Source organism: Staurois parvus, unplaced genomic scaffold (genome assembly GCF_062004578.1).
Source record: "Staurois parvus isolate SC_StPar_1 unplaced genomic scaffold, SC_StPar_1.0 ptg000191l, whole genome shotgun sequence".
Lineage (NCBI taxonomy): Eukaryota > Metazoa > Chordata > Amphibia > Anura > Ranidae > Staurois > Staurois parvus.
The window spans coordinates 1920079-1935650 of NW_028317987.1; the positions used below are offsets into that span (position 1 = coordinate 1920079).

A 15572-nucleotide genomic window follows, 5' to 3' on the forward strand; every position below is an offset into this window, starting at 1 on the left:
GATTAAGGAAAGCATGGCGCTGTATATCTATTTATTGACATTTTTGCACATTTATACGAGTATGTTTAGGTGTGGGCAGCATTGTTTTAGTTGAATTCACTGATAAGTTGGTTTATTGATTATTGATCACCTTTTTTAGCTGCTTGTGGGAATACTTTGTATTATTTGTGCTCCTCTTCACTAGTGTACCTTTCCAGTTCCTGTGTTTATGAATATGGACACAGGAAGATCTCTGATTCTGTCCAGGTGATCAGCAGGTCCAGGTGATCAGCAGGTCCAGGCCAGAAATCATTGGCCTGGACCTGATAATCGGCTTGTGGTGTACTGAATGACAGCACAGTCAGGGTGGTGGGCTCACACGTGTACATGTACTGTATGTGATCTGGAACAGAGGGGCTGCCCTGCCGCAGTATAAGTGTGGAGGTCGGTCCTGAACTGGGTAAAGTCAGATTGTTTGCTGATGATCTTTTACTTACTTTCTCCAACCCAACACCTCCCTGCCAGTCCTATTCTCTGTACTCCATACATTTCCCTTTCCTCTGTAAAACAGAATGATAGATTCCTTGGCCCACCTCCTACCTGGATTATTTGGGCATTCATCTCCCTCGCTCGTACAACACACTCCATGAGGCCAACTACATCCCCACTTTCAAATACTTGAGAGTCCTACTTCTGTCCTGGACTCATCTTCCCCTCTCCTGGATAGGGAGGATCAGTGATGGAAAAGTGGCAATTTTACCAAAACTCCTTTACTTGTCCTGTACTCTTCCCCATCCCCACCCCCACCGATCCCCATCTCCTCCTATACTCTGAAATCTTTTTAAATCAGGTCTTGTGATTCCACTGAGCAGCCAAAGGGCCACGAATCCCAAGACATGCTATGTTTATACATAAGGAACAAGGAGGTTTGGGTGTTCCAAATGTTACTAAATATTTCTTGGTGCCCAGATTACCCCACTAACCCCCCTTTACACCTCAATACATGGCTCCTTATGGGTGACTTAGAAGCATTTCTCTGTTCTCAAACTTCTCACCATTCACTCCCATGGAGTCCTCCTAAATCCAGACCTACGTCTATCAGCCTCTTGATGGGTCACACACTCTGCACCAGGAACTCTGATAAATATTCCAGCAGCTTCATATCCCCTCACTTGCCTCTCTGTCCTCTTTTGGGTGATCCTAAAACGGTTACAAACGTTCCTAATCTGCGCTCTCCCCGGAACCCTTGGTACATCTTAATGCCTTTGCAGCCCCCAGGCCTCACAAGTTCCCAATATAAATGGTCACACATTCCATACCCTGGACTTTGTCTGCCCTTGTACTACATACCTGGTGGGAGATCTAGAGGAGATTGTCCAATCAGATTGTATAGGAAGGTATTATAATGAGGGAGGTGTGGTCCAGAGCGGTGAACACGCCCTGTCACACCCCCTTCTGTGATGCAACAAGGAAGTGAAGGCTTCTGGGAAGTGGCCTACAGGAAGTGAATGCTGAGATATCATGGACAGGAAATGATGCAATCTGAAAATCCGTTCCAACGATCCAATAAACTGACAGACAAGTGATGGTCCTGTGGATGAGGGGAGAGGAAAGCCCATCGGGACGGCCGGGCCAGAGACGGCATCAGAGAACGCTTCTGTGTATTATGGGAGGGAAATTCTGCCCAAAAAGGGGAACTTCTCCTTTAAGTATGGACCAAACTGGTCACGTCTGGGTGAATGCCGGTCCATTCATTCAACAATTTATAGACTCAGCCAATCACAGGGCAGGACTCCATTGTTATTCTTCTCCTGCCATCAATAGCCAACCCGGTCCCACACTTCATCCATGTCTTTGGGGGCCTCTGATCTCCTTATCAACTGTTCCTTCCATGATGAAGATCAGCCATGGAGTATATCTGAGGTGTATATCAGGGTGTGCTTCTTCCCCACATGAGAGCTGGGATGTCCAGCAACATTCATCTAGAAGACATTTCCCGCACTCAAGGCACTAATATACCTCCAGGGTTGTGTGGGACCCCTGATGTACAGGAAGACAGGACTTCAGTGAGGAACATTTCCCTCACTCAGGACAGGAAAGTGGCTTCTCCCCCGTGTGAGATTTCTTATGCCTGGAAAGATTGAAGCTCCTTGAAAAACATTTCCCAAACTCAGGATAGGAATACGGCTTCTCCCCCGTGTGAGATCTCTGATGTGTAACAAGTGCTGATTTATGTATGAAACATTTACTGCACACAGGACAGGAATACAGCTTTTCCCCCATGTGAGATCTCTGATGTGTGTACAGATCAGACTTCTGTGAAAAACATTTCCCACACTGAGAACAGGAAAGTGGCTTCTCCCCCATGTGAGATCTCTGATGTTTGGAAAGATTGGACTTCTCTGAAAAACATTTCCCGCACTCAGGACAGGAATATGGCTTCTCCCCCGTGTGAAATTTCTGATGGCTGTAAAGATGAGACTTCACTAAAAAACATTTCCCGCACTCAGGACAGGAATACGGCTTATCCCCCATGTGAGATCTCTGATGTTTGTAAAGACTAGACTTGTCTGAAAAACATTTCCCACACTCAGGACAGGAATACGGCTTCTCCCCTGTGTGAGATCTCTGATGTACATAAAGATTAGACTTCTGTGTAAAACATTTCCCGCACTCAGGACAGGAAAATGGCTTTTCACCCGTGTGAGATCTCTGATGTCTGGAAAGAATGGACTTCTCTGAAAAGCATTTCCAGCACTGAGGACAGGAATACGGCTTCTCCCCCGTGTGAGATCTCTGATGTCTGTAAAGACTGGATTTTTGTGAAAAACATTTCCCACACTCAGGACAGGAATATGGCTTTTCCCCCGTGTGAGATCTCTGATGTGTGTAAAGATTGGGCTTCTGTGAAAAACATTTCCCGCACTCATGACAGGAATATATTTTTTCTCCTGTGTGCAGCCTTTGATGTGTGACAAGATGTGATTTTAATACAAAACATTTCCCGCACTCAGCACAGGAATATGGCTTCTCACCTGTGTGACATCTTTTATGCCTATTAAGATTGGATTTATAACGGAAACATTTCCCACACTCAGTACAGGAGAACCTCTTCCCTGTTGGAAGGCCGGCCCGGTCCCGCACAGTCTGAGGTTCCTTAGGATACGAGGAATCCGATGGTCCATCTACACTGGGTGGTGCCGGATGGACATTGGAGGGAGCCGGGTTTTCTCCTGGACTATACTGTGTGATGTCCTCATCTTCTACTTTCCAGTCTGGAGACAAAGTGAGACAATCCTCGGAGGTTTTCCTCATCTCCCGGCCATGGACTAAAATACAAAGACAAAGAGGATTACTACACAGGAGCGGATTGGTTCCCCCAAACCAGGACTCCGCCCACATCAGGCGGCTTGGGCTCTGAGGAGCTTACAATTCCACCCTCAAGGAACTAGGAAATGGCTCCTCTGATCTCCTACCAGGTCATTTCTTTATTCATGGACCTTAGTCAGAGAGTGAGGAAACAACCAGAACTGTCTTTTATAGGAGGGACAGTGATGAGGGGATTATAGGACGAGGGGCCCCACCCCCTCTATCACTCATCGCCATCTTCCCAACACAAGAAGTACTGCACTTCCTTATTTAGTCCATGATTTAGTCATGAAGAACAGCGGGGCTGAGCCCCACCAGAGGTCAGAGAGTGAGGATGGGGGGAGAACAACCAAGATGAAGACTGGACTGATCCTGAAGACCACCATCATTGGGGTATTGACTCCTCCCTCATTATCACTTTCTGTTTAAGGGTCCAAAGTTGGAGGATGTTATCACATTATTATCACCATGTAAAAGTCTGTGCTCCAATCACATCATCCGATATAAAATGTCCAGCTGGGAGGAAATGGGGGGAACAAAAGAGAATCCATATTATGTGTATATATAGCAGTGGGGGGAGGGGGGTGAGCAGAAGTCAGGACTATGGAATTTACAACATAGAGTATATAATGCAGGGGTCAGGAGTATGTAATGTACAACATAGAGTATATAGTGCAGGGGTCAGGAGTATGCAATGTACAACATAGAGTATATAGTGCAGGGGTCAGGAGTATGTAATGTACAACATAGAGTATATAGTGCAGGGGTCAGGAGTATGTAATGTACAACATAGAGTATATAGTGCAGAAGTCAGGACTATGGAATGTACAACATAGAGTATATAGTGCTGGGGTCAGGAGTATGTAATGTACAACATAGAGTATATAGTGCTGGAGTCAGGAGTATGTAATGTACAACATAGAGTATATAGTGCAGAGGTCAGGAGTATGTAATGTACAACATAGAGTATATAGTGCAGGGGTCAGGAGTATGTAATGTACAACATAGAGTATATAGTGCAGGGGTCAGGAGTATGTAATGTACAACAGAGTATATAGTGCAGGGGTCAGGAGTATGTAATGTACAACATAGAGTATATAGTGCAGGGGTCAGGAGTATGTAATGTACAACATAGAGTATATAGTGCAGGGGTCAGGAGTATGTAATGTACAATATAGAGTATATAGTGCAGGGGTCAGGAGTATGTAATGTACAACATAGAGTATATAGTGCAGGGGTCAGGAGTATGTAATGTATAACACAGAGTATAAAGTGTAAGGGTCATGATTGTCCATTTGAAGGCCAGGCCTTTTTGAAGTAAAAATCAGTATTTTTTGCTGTGAAATTACTTAGAAGCATAAAACATATCAAAGACGCTGCTTTAAAAGCCTTTCCAGGTTACCAGTTTGGAGTTACAGAGGAGGACAGGTGATGGAATTATTTCTCTCCCTCTGATGATTGCGGCAATACCTCAAGTGTGGGACAATCTCTGTATACGTACCAATGCAGGACTGATGCCTGGGTTTGCCTTTGCACACAAGAACGGTGGGACGGGCACTTTACATTTTGTTTCCTAATTTTTAACCTATTTCTTTAATTTTGAATCACTTTATTGCTGACACTAGGAATGTAAACATCCTTTGTGACAGCAATAGACAGTGACAGGTACTCTTTATGGAGAGATCTGGGGTCTATTAGACCCTGGATGTTTCCTCTGCCCTGGCAAGCATTGGTGTGGTCAGATACTTTTCAAATTTCAAAATGGCGCCATTTACAAGTGAGATAATGTAAGAGTGAGGACTACATAATGTACAATAAAATCATATAATAAAGGGTCAGGACTCATAATATTGTATTCAGTAATCAGTGGAAGATGAAATGTTTACTGTAGACAAGTTGCAGAGATCCCACACCGCTGCCTCCCATCTCCTGAGACTGCACTCAGTGACTTGGGTCTGAGACACTACAGACATATCCCTCCACCCGGCACAGCCAGCAGACCACAGAGCAAGGTACCCTGGGAGAATTGTTTTTTTTTTAATTTAAATATTTATTTATTCTCCATATATAATACATATTTCATAATTATTCTCATACAAAAACCATTTCCATATCATTAATAACATTTCTTACTATCTTTATTCCCATTTACCTCCCCCCTCTATCTAATTTCCCCTCCTCCCTAAATAAAACCCCCCTCCCCCCATATAAACCCACCCACTCTGCATTGTTCTATTCCCTCTTTTCCCAACGAGGATATAGAATATATAATTACTTCCACCTCTCTCACACTACTACTTCATATATTTCACCATAAATTCTTCCCATTTTCTCCACCTCTTAGAGAACAACCCCATCCTGTCTTCTTGCATATAATACAATCTCTCCATCCTACATATCTGATTTGTTCTCTCCACCCAATCCTCTATCTTCGGCACCTCTGGTCTATGCCAGAACTTAGGTACCAGACCCTTTGCCGCATTCAGGTAGCACCATATACCCGAGTCCTTGTATTTATTTACTGATAGCTCTGTACTATGTAGTAGACACTTCTGGGTCCAGTCCTATCTTTATCCCAGAGATATTCTCAATTAGTTGGACAATTATCTCCCAGAAACCTTGGATCTTTGGGCACTCCCACCATATATGATATGACGTGCCTATCTTTCCACATCCCCTCCAGCACTGTACTGTATTTTCCCCACATATCTTATACTCAACCTTCGGTGTAATGTGCTATCTCGTTAAACACTTATAATTTACCTCCACCTCTCTCATACTTATATTCTCGTGTATTAATCTATATATTTTCCTTTGTTTATCTTCATCTATCTCTATTCCCAAATCTCTTTCCCATTTTTCTATATACATTGGGTTTGTGCAAGTGTCTAACTCAGTGAGAATCTTATAAATTTTTGCCGTACCCCGCCTCCCGTCACCTCGTGTTTCCAACAACCTCTCAAACAGATTCCAATCCTTTCTCAATCTCATCGGTTTGGAAGGTTTCTGACAAAGTGTTTTAATTGGTGATATCTCCACTCATCTATTTTAATGAAGAGTTCCCTTTTATCTTTTTTCAAATCCTTAAGTGTTCTCAATTCCTGTCCTTCCATAATATCTCTCAATTGGATATCTTCTTTTTTAAACCATTTTCCTGTGCTCTCCTCCTTACCTGGAGGGAAATAATCCGTGTTCCTCAGTGATATTAATTGTGAATTAAAATCCCATTTCATAAGTTTGTGCAATTTATCCCAAACCTTTAAAACATTTAATGTAAAAACACTCGTGGTATCTTTTAACCCTCTATATTGTGCTGGTGCCCATATAACTCTACTCAAGGTACCTCCACTTAGTTCATTCTCAATCTGAACCCACCTTTTCCCCTCTTGGTTATGTGTCCAATCATACATTCTTGCTAGGACTGCTGCTCTATAATACCTCTTAATATCTGGCACTCCCAAACCTCCCTTTTCCTTTTTTCTACTTAACAAGTCATATGATATTCTAGGTTTTTTATTTTTCCATATGTATTTTGTTAACATCCTTTTTATTACGAATCTAATCAGGATTTTGGGGAGGGGGGTGGAGCCCGATCATGGCGGCAATGGAGAGTGTAGAGTGAACACTCTCCGTTAACCTCCCTCGACTATCTCCTCCTCAAGTGTCCCTGTTTGTGGACTGGCTGCCCCGGAGATATGTGGACCCACCTGCCTGGTTGAGGAAGCTTTTTGGAGACTGTGGGGAGCCGAGCCTGGACTGTGACAGTAAGCGTCCGCTTCCCCGGGGATCATCTCGCGGTAGTGGCGAGAGAAGGAGAGCGGTTGCCGGGAGACAGCAGTCACGTGTGCTGCCGCGGAGGATCACTGGGAGACAGAGTTGCCGGCCGGCTGGCGTTTCGGGAAGCCGAAGGCCGGAACAAAGCCGGCTGTCGATCGGAAGGCCCCGCGGTGGTCTGGGTAAGTGCATCCCTAGCACCCCATACCAGTTTCCCTTGGACTCAGTGAATCCCCAGGCTTCCCATAGAGGCTTTGGAAAAGGCTCCTGCTCCCCTGGGGTTATTGGCGGTGACGGAGCGACGAGGAGTGCGGCTGTCAGGAGACGGCTAGGACGGTGCAGCCACACGAGAGAGACGCCGTTCACCTGGCTTATACCCTGGGAGACAGACACATTAAGAGTGGAGAAGCCCAGTTAGCCCAGTGAGGAGAGAAACCCGTGATCGGGTACCCCGAGGGTGGAACACAGATATACTGCCTCAGTACTGCCACTGTTTCCGTGAGATTATATATATCATCGAACTATAATATTATACTCCTTACCTCCCTCCTCCATACCTCCATATTACCTCATATAATTATTCCACCCTGTTAACAAATTATACTATCTTTATGCAACTATAGATACATCTCTAGCCTTTATTTCCACACCATTGGGAAATCGCATATTGTTCCTAGAAGAAGAAGTTAACATCACAAAGAGTAACCCCCCAGGAGAAGATCGCCACAGAAGAGACTCGCACCCTGAAGTACATTACAACTTGGAGGGTGAGTGATAACAGTAGTTCCACTGCAGAGTGTTAGTTTTTTTTTTTTTTTTTTTTCCTCTCTCCCTTGCTCTGCATCTGCTGTTTAAGGAATTTGGACTTTGAATTCGGAGAGTTCTAGGGTGGGTTCAAAGATCCGACAGATTATAAGGAAAGGAGGAGGGATAAAACTTCAAAATAATTATGAAAGGTAAAAACACCAAAGGGGTTGGGTCTAGGAACCCCCAATCTGGCACGATTAAAAAATTTACGACACAGGGAAATCTCACGCCAGATAGATCCCAGGGAATCAGTGAAAAGAGTGAACTGGAAATAAGCCTGGATAACAGCCCGAGACTTTCCCTGGGTCCGGTGTATAACAGCCAACAATCAATGGAAGGCATTGAGACGAGAGAACTTGAAAGGGATCTTCAAATACCAAATAAAAAGGAAATGGCGGAGATGTTTAAAGGTCTGGAAATATCAATAAAGCAGGAGATGGGCATAATTCGGGAAGATCTGGAGCAATTGTTAACTAGGGTGGAGGAAACGGAGGAGAAAGTTCAAAAGCATGCCCAAATTATCCCAAACTTGAAAAAAGGGATAATAGATAATAGAAAGGACCTAAAAAGACTGCTTTATATGATGGAACAACAAGAAAACAGAGCAAGGATGAACAATCTAAGAGTGAGAGGTGTCCCAGAGCTGTCCATGGGGGAAGATTTAAAAGAGTTAATTGGCAAAATTTTGACCTTCATAATGGATAATCAGGACATGGCGATATGTAAATTGGATGAAGTATATAGGATAGGAAGGTCTCAACGAGAAAAAGGAGTAGAGAAACCAAGAGACATAATTGTTAAATTTCATAGTCACGGTGATAAAGAAGAGATATGGAAAAAGGTGAAAGGAAGAACAAGTATTGTATATGAAGGGAAAAACATCCAAATTTTTGCGGACTTAACAGCAGAGACTTTGCGGAAAAAGAGATTATTGAAACCCCTATTGGAAGTATTGAAAAAGCATAATGTGAACTATAGATGGGGTCGTACAGCGGGTTTAATTGGATGGAGGGAAGGAATTACAGCGGTCCTGAGGTTCCCAGAAGATGTGGGGGATTTCTGTGATAAATTTGACATACAGAAACTAGAGATCCCGGGTTGGGAAGGGGAGGAGGGAGAGGTATATAATCTGGAGGAAGAAAATTGGCAGCCGGTTAGAAAAAGAAATAGAGAAGCAATGGATAAAGGGACACGGGGGAGGAGGGGGGGGGTGTGCGGTCATGGGAGGAGTTGAACCCCTGAGGTAGGGATCTAAGGTGGATAAAGATCCATAGGCAGAGGAGGCCTGGAGGAGGGGGGGAGGGGGGGGGTGGGATGTGGGGGGGAGGAGGGCGGGGGAGATGGGGAGTGGGGGGAGATGGATGGGTAATACTCTGCATAGGAGGGGTAAGGGCAAGAGAACGGGTAGAGGAAAGAGAGAGAAAAGAAAGAGGAGGCCAACATGGAAGAAGTTCAGTTTGTAACCTTTAATGTAAAGGGACTAAGCTGCCCCGGAAAGAGATTTAGATTATTGAAGGAGTTACAACACAGGACAGCCTCAGTGGTTTTTTTGCAGGAGACACATTTGGATTTGGAATCTAAGATTGGGCTGCGCTCAAGATATTTTCCGACATGGTATTATGCGGACTCACCAATTAGAAGAGCAAAAGGGGTAGCTATAGGGTTTGCAAAAAATATTAGGTTTGATGTGGAGAAGAGAATAACAGACCCAGAGGGTAGGTTTTTGTTCCTAAGGGGTAAGTTGCAGGATATTGATTGTACAGTGGCTAGTATATATTGCCCAAATAAGAAACCAGAGATATTCCTAAGGGAAGTATTGCAGAGGCTGATGGATTTTAAAAGAGGTCGATTGATAGTAGCGGGGGATTTTAACCTTTGTATGGATCCACGGCTGGATTCTACCTCCCAAGTGAGGAAAGAGGAATAGAGGTCCCTGAGATTATTAAAGAAATCATTAAATGAGTGTCAGCTGGTGGATATATGGAGAATTAGGCATATGAAGGATAGAGATTACACATTTTACTCACATGTTCACGAGACTTACTCCAGATTGGATTATGTATTGGTAGAACATCAATTTATAGACTCTGTGGCAGAGGTTATGATTGGAGGGAGTTCTATTTCAGACCACTCTCCGGTTGCAATGAAGTTAAGATGGGGTAGTGAAGACAAAGGTGGTTTTATGTGGCGGATGAATGAAGCACTTTTATTGGACGAGGAGGTCAACCAAAAGATTAAAACAGAAATTGAAAGATATTTTGAAGAGAATGACACTGAGGAAGTTTCGGTTGCAACATTGTGGGAAGCTCATAAAGCCTATATCAGAGGACTACTTATCGCAATAGGGGCAAAAAAGAAAAGAGAAAGGAGAGAAAAGATCAATAGACTTTTAAATGAAATAGCTGATCTGGAACAGGCCCACAAAAGGAACATCTTGAAAGAAATAAGGCAGAAGATAACAAAAAAGAAAGATGAATTAGAGAGGATAATGGAGGAAGAAAAAAGAAGAGTCTTTAATAAATTAACAAGCGAAAGGTATAGATGGGGAGATAGACCGGGAAAACACCTAATGAGGGCATTGAGAGAAAAGAAAAATAGGAATTATATAGAAAAAATAAGAAACTCCAAGGGCGAAATGGTCCACTCAACTAAAAGAATCGCTAGAGTATTTAAAGATTATTATAGTGAATTATACAACATAATACCCCAGGACACCCCCAATAACATTGATACAGTAAATAAAGAAAAAAGAAGTATATTTCTAAAAAATGCAGGTCTACCAAAATTAAGCAAAATTCAACTGAATTCTTTGGATTCAGAAATCACGTCAGAAGAAATAGAAATAGCATTGAAGGATACAGTGGTGGGGAAAAGTCCGGGCCCAGATGGGTTTACTGTAAAATATTATAAAAAATATAAAGAGTTATTAATACCTAGATTGAAGACCTATATGAACGCCCTTGGAGATAAGTTGGAAATTAGGGGAGAGTCCTTACAGGCCAACATAGTCTTAATCCACAAGGAAGATAAAGACCCTTCTCAGTGTGCAAGCTATAGACCCATTGCGCTGCTGAATGTAGACACAAAACTGTTTGCGAAAGTTCTGGCAAACAGGCTTAAGGTCTTGTTGCCAGAATGGATACACGGGGATCAGGTGGGATTTGTCCCGGGAAGGGAGGGTAGAGACAACGGATTAAGATCATTATTGCTTATACAAGAGGGGAAAAAAGAGAAGACCCCAGTAATATTATTGTCAATTGATGCAGAAAAAGCATTTGATAGAGTGAATTGGAGCTTTATGATGGACACCTTGGTGGAGTTGGGGCTGGGGGACAGAATTAGGAAGTGGATTGGTAATCTATATAAAAGCCCCACAGCCACTGTCTTGGTAAATGGAGGAAGATCGGAGCTCTTTAGGATGTCAAATGGAACTAGACAGGGATGCCCCCTATCTCCACTATTGTTCGTTTTGTCCCTGGAGCCATTGTTGTCAATGATAAGAAAGAACATCAATATAAAAGGAATAAAGATAGGTGATAGAGAACATAAGGTAGCGGCCTATGCGGACGACTTATTGTTTTTCGTTGGAAACCCTCGTATTTCTCTACCAAACTTAATGAAAACACTGAAAGAGTATGGGGAAATATCAAACTTAAAAATTAATCCAACAAAATCAGAAATTTTAAATATAAATCTTAAAAATAGTGAAAAAGAAAAAATACAAGAAGAATTCCCCTTTGTGTGGAGAGAGAAAGAACTAAAGTACCTAGGGGTAAAATTGTCTGCCTCAACTAATAATATGTATAAGATTAATTACATCTCACTTTTAAATGAGTTAAAAGAGGAATTGAAGAGGTTGGGAACTGGAAATCCATCTTGGATGGGCCGTATAAACCTGATAAAAATGATAATTTTGCCCAAAGTCCTATACAAGTTTCAAATGATCCCAATTAAACTTCCAGAGGTCTTTTTTAGGACACTAAGGAAAATACTCTTGGGATATATATGGAGGAAAAAAAAACCGAGGATATGTTATGAAACGCTGACTAGAATTAAAGAGAGAGGAGGTTTGGGGTTCCCAGATTTTAAGAGATATTATAAAGCGACCTTGATCGCGAGAATCTTTGACTGGACTCATAACCCGGGGAAAAGTTGGGTCAAAATTGAAAATATACTGAGCGGGTCCAATCTGAATAGAATTATATGGTTACCTACACCTTACCGTGGACTAGATGTTAACACAAGTACATACACTTCTATTGTTTTAAAAGTTTGGCAGATGTTACACAGACAAAGGGGTTGGGTTTTTAACTCACAGTTAATGCCACTTAAAAATACAGATTACTTTGCACCGGGGAAGGAAGATATCACGGGGAATTGGATTATTAAACAGGATGCGCAATTGAGAGATATAATGGTGGGGGAGGAATTAAGATCTTATAGAGAGATGGTGAAATTAAAGGGAGAGGTTTTTAGTAGAATGGACGAGGTTCGATACCACCAATTAAGACATTTTTTTGAGAGCCTCCCAAAACCGGTGAGAACAAAAAAGGGTTGGAATCTATTTGAAAGTCTGTTAGACACACGGGGAGATGGGAGACATGGGGTTGCTAAAATATATAGAATCTTAACGGCACTAGACACTGACACAAAATTAATTTATATAGAGAAATGGGGAAAAGATATGGGGAGGGAGATCAGTGAGGAGCAACAGAGGAATATGCTTAGATTAATCCACGAAAATATTAGTATGAGAGAAGTGGAACTAAATTATAAGTGTTTAGTTAGATGGCACATTGCACCGAGTGTGGAGCACAAGATGAGTAGGGAGAACTCCCCATTATGTTGGAGAGGCTGTGGTGAAGTAGGTACACTATATCACATATGGTGGGAATGTTCAAAGATACAGGTGTTTTGGGGGAAAATCGTCCATTTAATGAGAAAAATTACTAAGATCGATGTTGGATTGGACCCAGAGTTATGCCTCCTTCATATATCTGAGCTCACAGTAAGATCATATAAGGACTCAGGGATTTGGCACTTTCTGAATGCAGCTAAAAGCTTGATTCCTAAGTTCTGGAAAAAAAGGGAGGTCCTGACGGAAGAAGATTGGTTGATCAGAATGAATCAGTTATGTGAGATGGAAAGACTTTATTATACACACATAGATGGGATGGAGATATATCATAAAAAGTGGGGAAAATGGGAAGTATTTAGACAAGAACTCTTGATGAATAATGATTTTTAGAAATGAGACTTAGAAAAAAAAAAAAAAGGGATTGCGCTATATGTATATCTATTTTTTTTTTTTTTCTCTCTCTTTTGGATTTGAAAAGAAACGGCAGAGTGGGATGGAGGGGGGAGGGGGGACACTGGGATAGGTGTGGGCGGGGAGGGGCCTTGGGAGGGATTTGGGTTGTGGGAATTAAATAAATTAAGAGGAATATAATGATTATTTTATGAAGAAATGCTTGTTAATTATATCTGATTGAAACCTAATAAATATTTATAAATATAAAAAAAAAAGACCAACATGTGACATGGCTGAATGAATGCTGGTCATATTACTTCATCTATTCTCTAAGTGGGGTGGTATCTATTGGGCCAATCCCTTTTACAAACCACACATAATATCCCCCTTCAAAGTGAAAACAGAAACGATTTGCACAAAATCAAAGAGTAGAAATATTTTCCGGTGGATCCCCTCTACCCAGACCCCATATGTAGACATAGAACAACAAGCTGTGTTCCCTCTCATGCCGCACTCCTCCAACCACCCAAACCCACACAGAAGCCAAGGGAAATAATGAGAGGAAAGTTCCCCCCTAGTTTGGGGCGGAGTTCTCCTTCCCTCCTGTTGAGGGATGAGAGAAGGATGGACTGAAGACAGAGAGACACTTCGGGGTCAACACTGTTCTGTAGAGCCTTGAAATGAAGGACATCAACTTCAGAAGTTCTTGTTGTCTGTGTAAAGTTCCCCGATAACGAGATCTGGGCTCTCCCGGCTTCTAGCTCTGTAACCCGCTATATCATTATCAGGAAACGCAACTCCGACACCCAAGAAGGGCTGAAGTTGTGTCCTTCATTTCCAGGATCTACTGACCACTCTGCACCCCGACATTTACTGCACTTCATCCATGTCTTTGGGGGCCTCTCATCTCCTTATCAACTGTTTCTTCCATGATGAAGATCAGCCATGGAGTATATCTGAGGTGTATATCAGGGGGTGCTTCTTCCCCACATGAGACCTGGGATGTCCAGCAACATTCATCTAGAAGACATTTCCCGCACTCAAGGCACTAATACACCTCCAGGGTTGTGTGGGACCCCTGGTGTATGGGAAGACAGGACTTCAGTGAGGAACACTTCCCTCACTCAGGACAGGAAAGTGGCTTCTTCCCTGTGTGAGATCGCTGATGTCTGTAAAGATTGGACTTCGTTGAAAAACATTTCCCGCACTCAGGACAGGAATGCGGCTTCTCCCCCGTGTGGCATCTCTGATGTGCAATAAGATGGGATTTCTGTGAAAAACATTTCCCGCACTCAGGACAGGAATATGGCTTCTCCCGTGTGTGAGATCTCTGGTGTGTGTAAAGATTGGACTTCCGTGAAAAACATTTCCGGCACTCGGGACAGGAATACGGTTTCTCCCCCGTGTGAGATCTCTGATGTGTGTAAAGAACGGACTTCTGTGAAAAACATTTCCCGCACTCAGGACAGGAATACGGCTTCTCCCCCGTGTGAGATCTCTGATGTGTGTAAAGATTGCACTTCCGTGAAAAACATTTCCCACACTCAGGACAGGAATACGGCTTTTCCCCCGTGTGAGATGTCTGATGTATGTAAAGATCGGACTTCCGTGAAAAACATTTCCCACACTCAGGACAAGAATAGAGCTTCTCCCCCGTGTGAGATGTCTGATGTGTGTAAAGATTAGACTTCTGTGAAAAATATTTCCCGCACTCAGGACAGGAATACGGCTTCTCCCCAGTGTGACATCTCTGATGTCTGTAAAGATTGGACTTTTGAGGAAAACATTTCCCACAGTCAGGACAGGAAAATGTCTTCTCCCCCATGTGACATCTTTGATGTGTGTAAAGATATGACTTATTAGAAAAAGATTTCCCGCACTCAGGACAGGAAAACAGCTTCTCCCCCGTGTGAGATCTTTTATGCACATTAAGATGGTATTTATAATGGAAACCCTTCCCGCACTCATTACAGGAGAAGCTCTTCCCTGTTGGAAGGCCGGCCCAGTCCTGCACAGTCTGAGGTTCCTCAGGATACGAAGAATCCGATGGTCCATCTACACTGGGTGGTGCCGGATGGACATTGGAGGGAGCCGGGTTTTCTCCTGGACTATACTGTGTGATGTCCTCATCTTCTACTTTCCAGTCTGGAGACAAAGTGAGACAATCCTCGGAGGTTTTCCTCATCTCCCGGCCATGGACTAAAATACAAAGACAAAGAGGATTACTAGACAGGAGCTGATTGGTTCCCCCAAACCAGGACTCCGCCCACAACAGGCAGGATGGGAAACACAGCTCAGGAAAGTGACCAGGGTATTACAGGCTGATATCACCCAGTCCCCGCCCTACTCTGGACCAATCAGTGAGCAGTATGGGTGGAGGAATGGATTTAGT

General features: G+C 43.0%; 1 protein-coding gene across 1 annotated transcript in view; it reads right to left on the minus strand.

Annotated features, from left to right (window-relative positions):
* The window catches only part of LOC149461843 (uncharacterized), a 91771-nt gene extending 76406 nt beyond the window's left edge, over positions 1-15365 (minus strand). Inside the window, exons 1-2 of the mRNA XM_089677718.1 lie at positions 14404-15365; positions 2378-3088 (exon numbers count right to left, since the gene is read on the minus strand). Coding sequence (XP_089533844.1) covers positions 2378-3088; positions 14404-15365 — 1673 coding nt within the window. The remainder of the gene's footprint in view (positions 1-2377; positions 3089-14403) is intronic.
* Between the last annotated feature and the right edge of the window lie 207 nt (positions 15366-15572).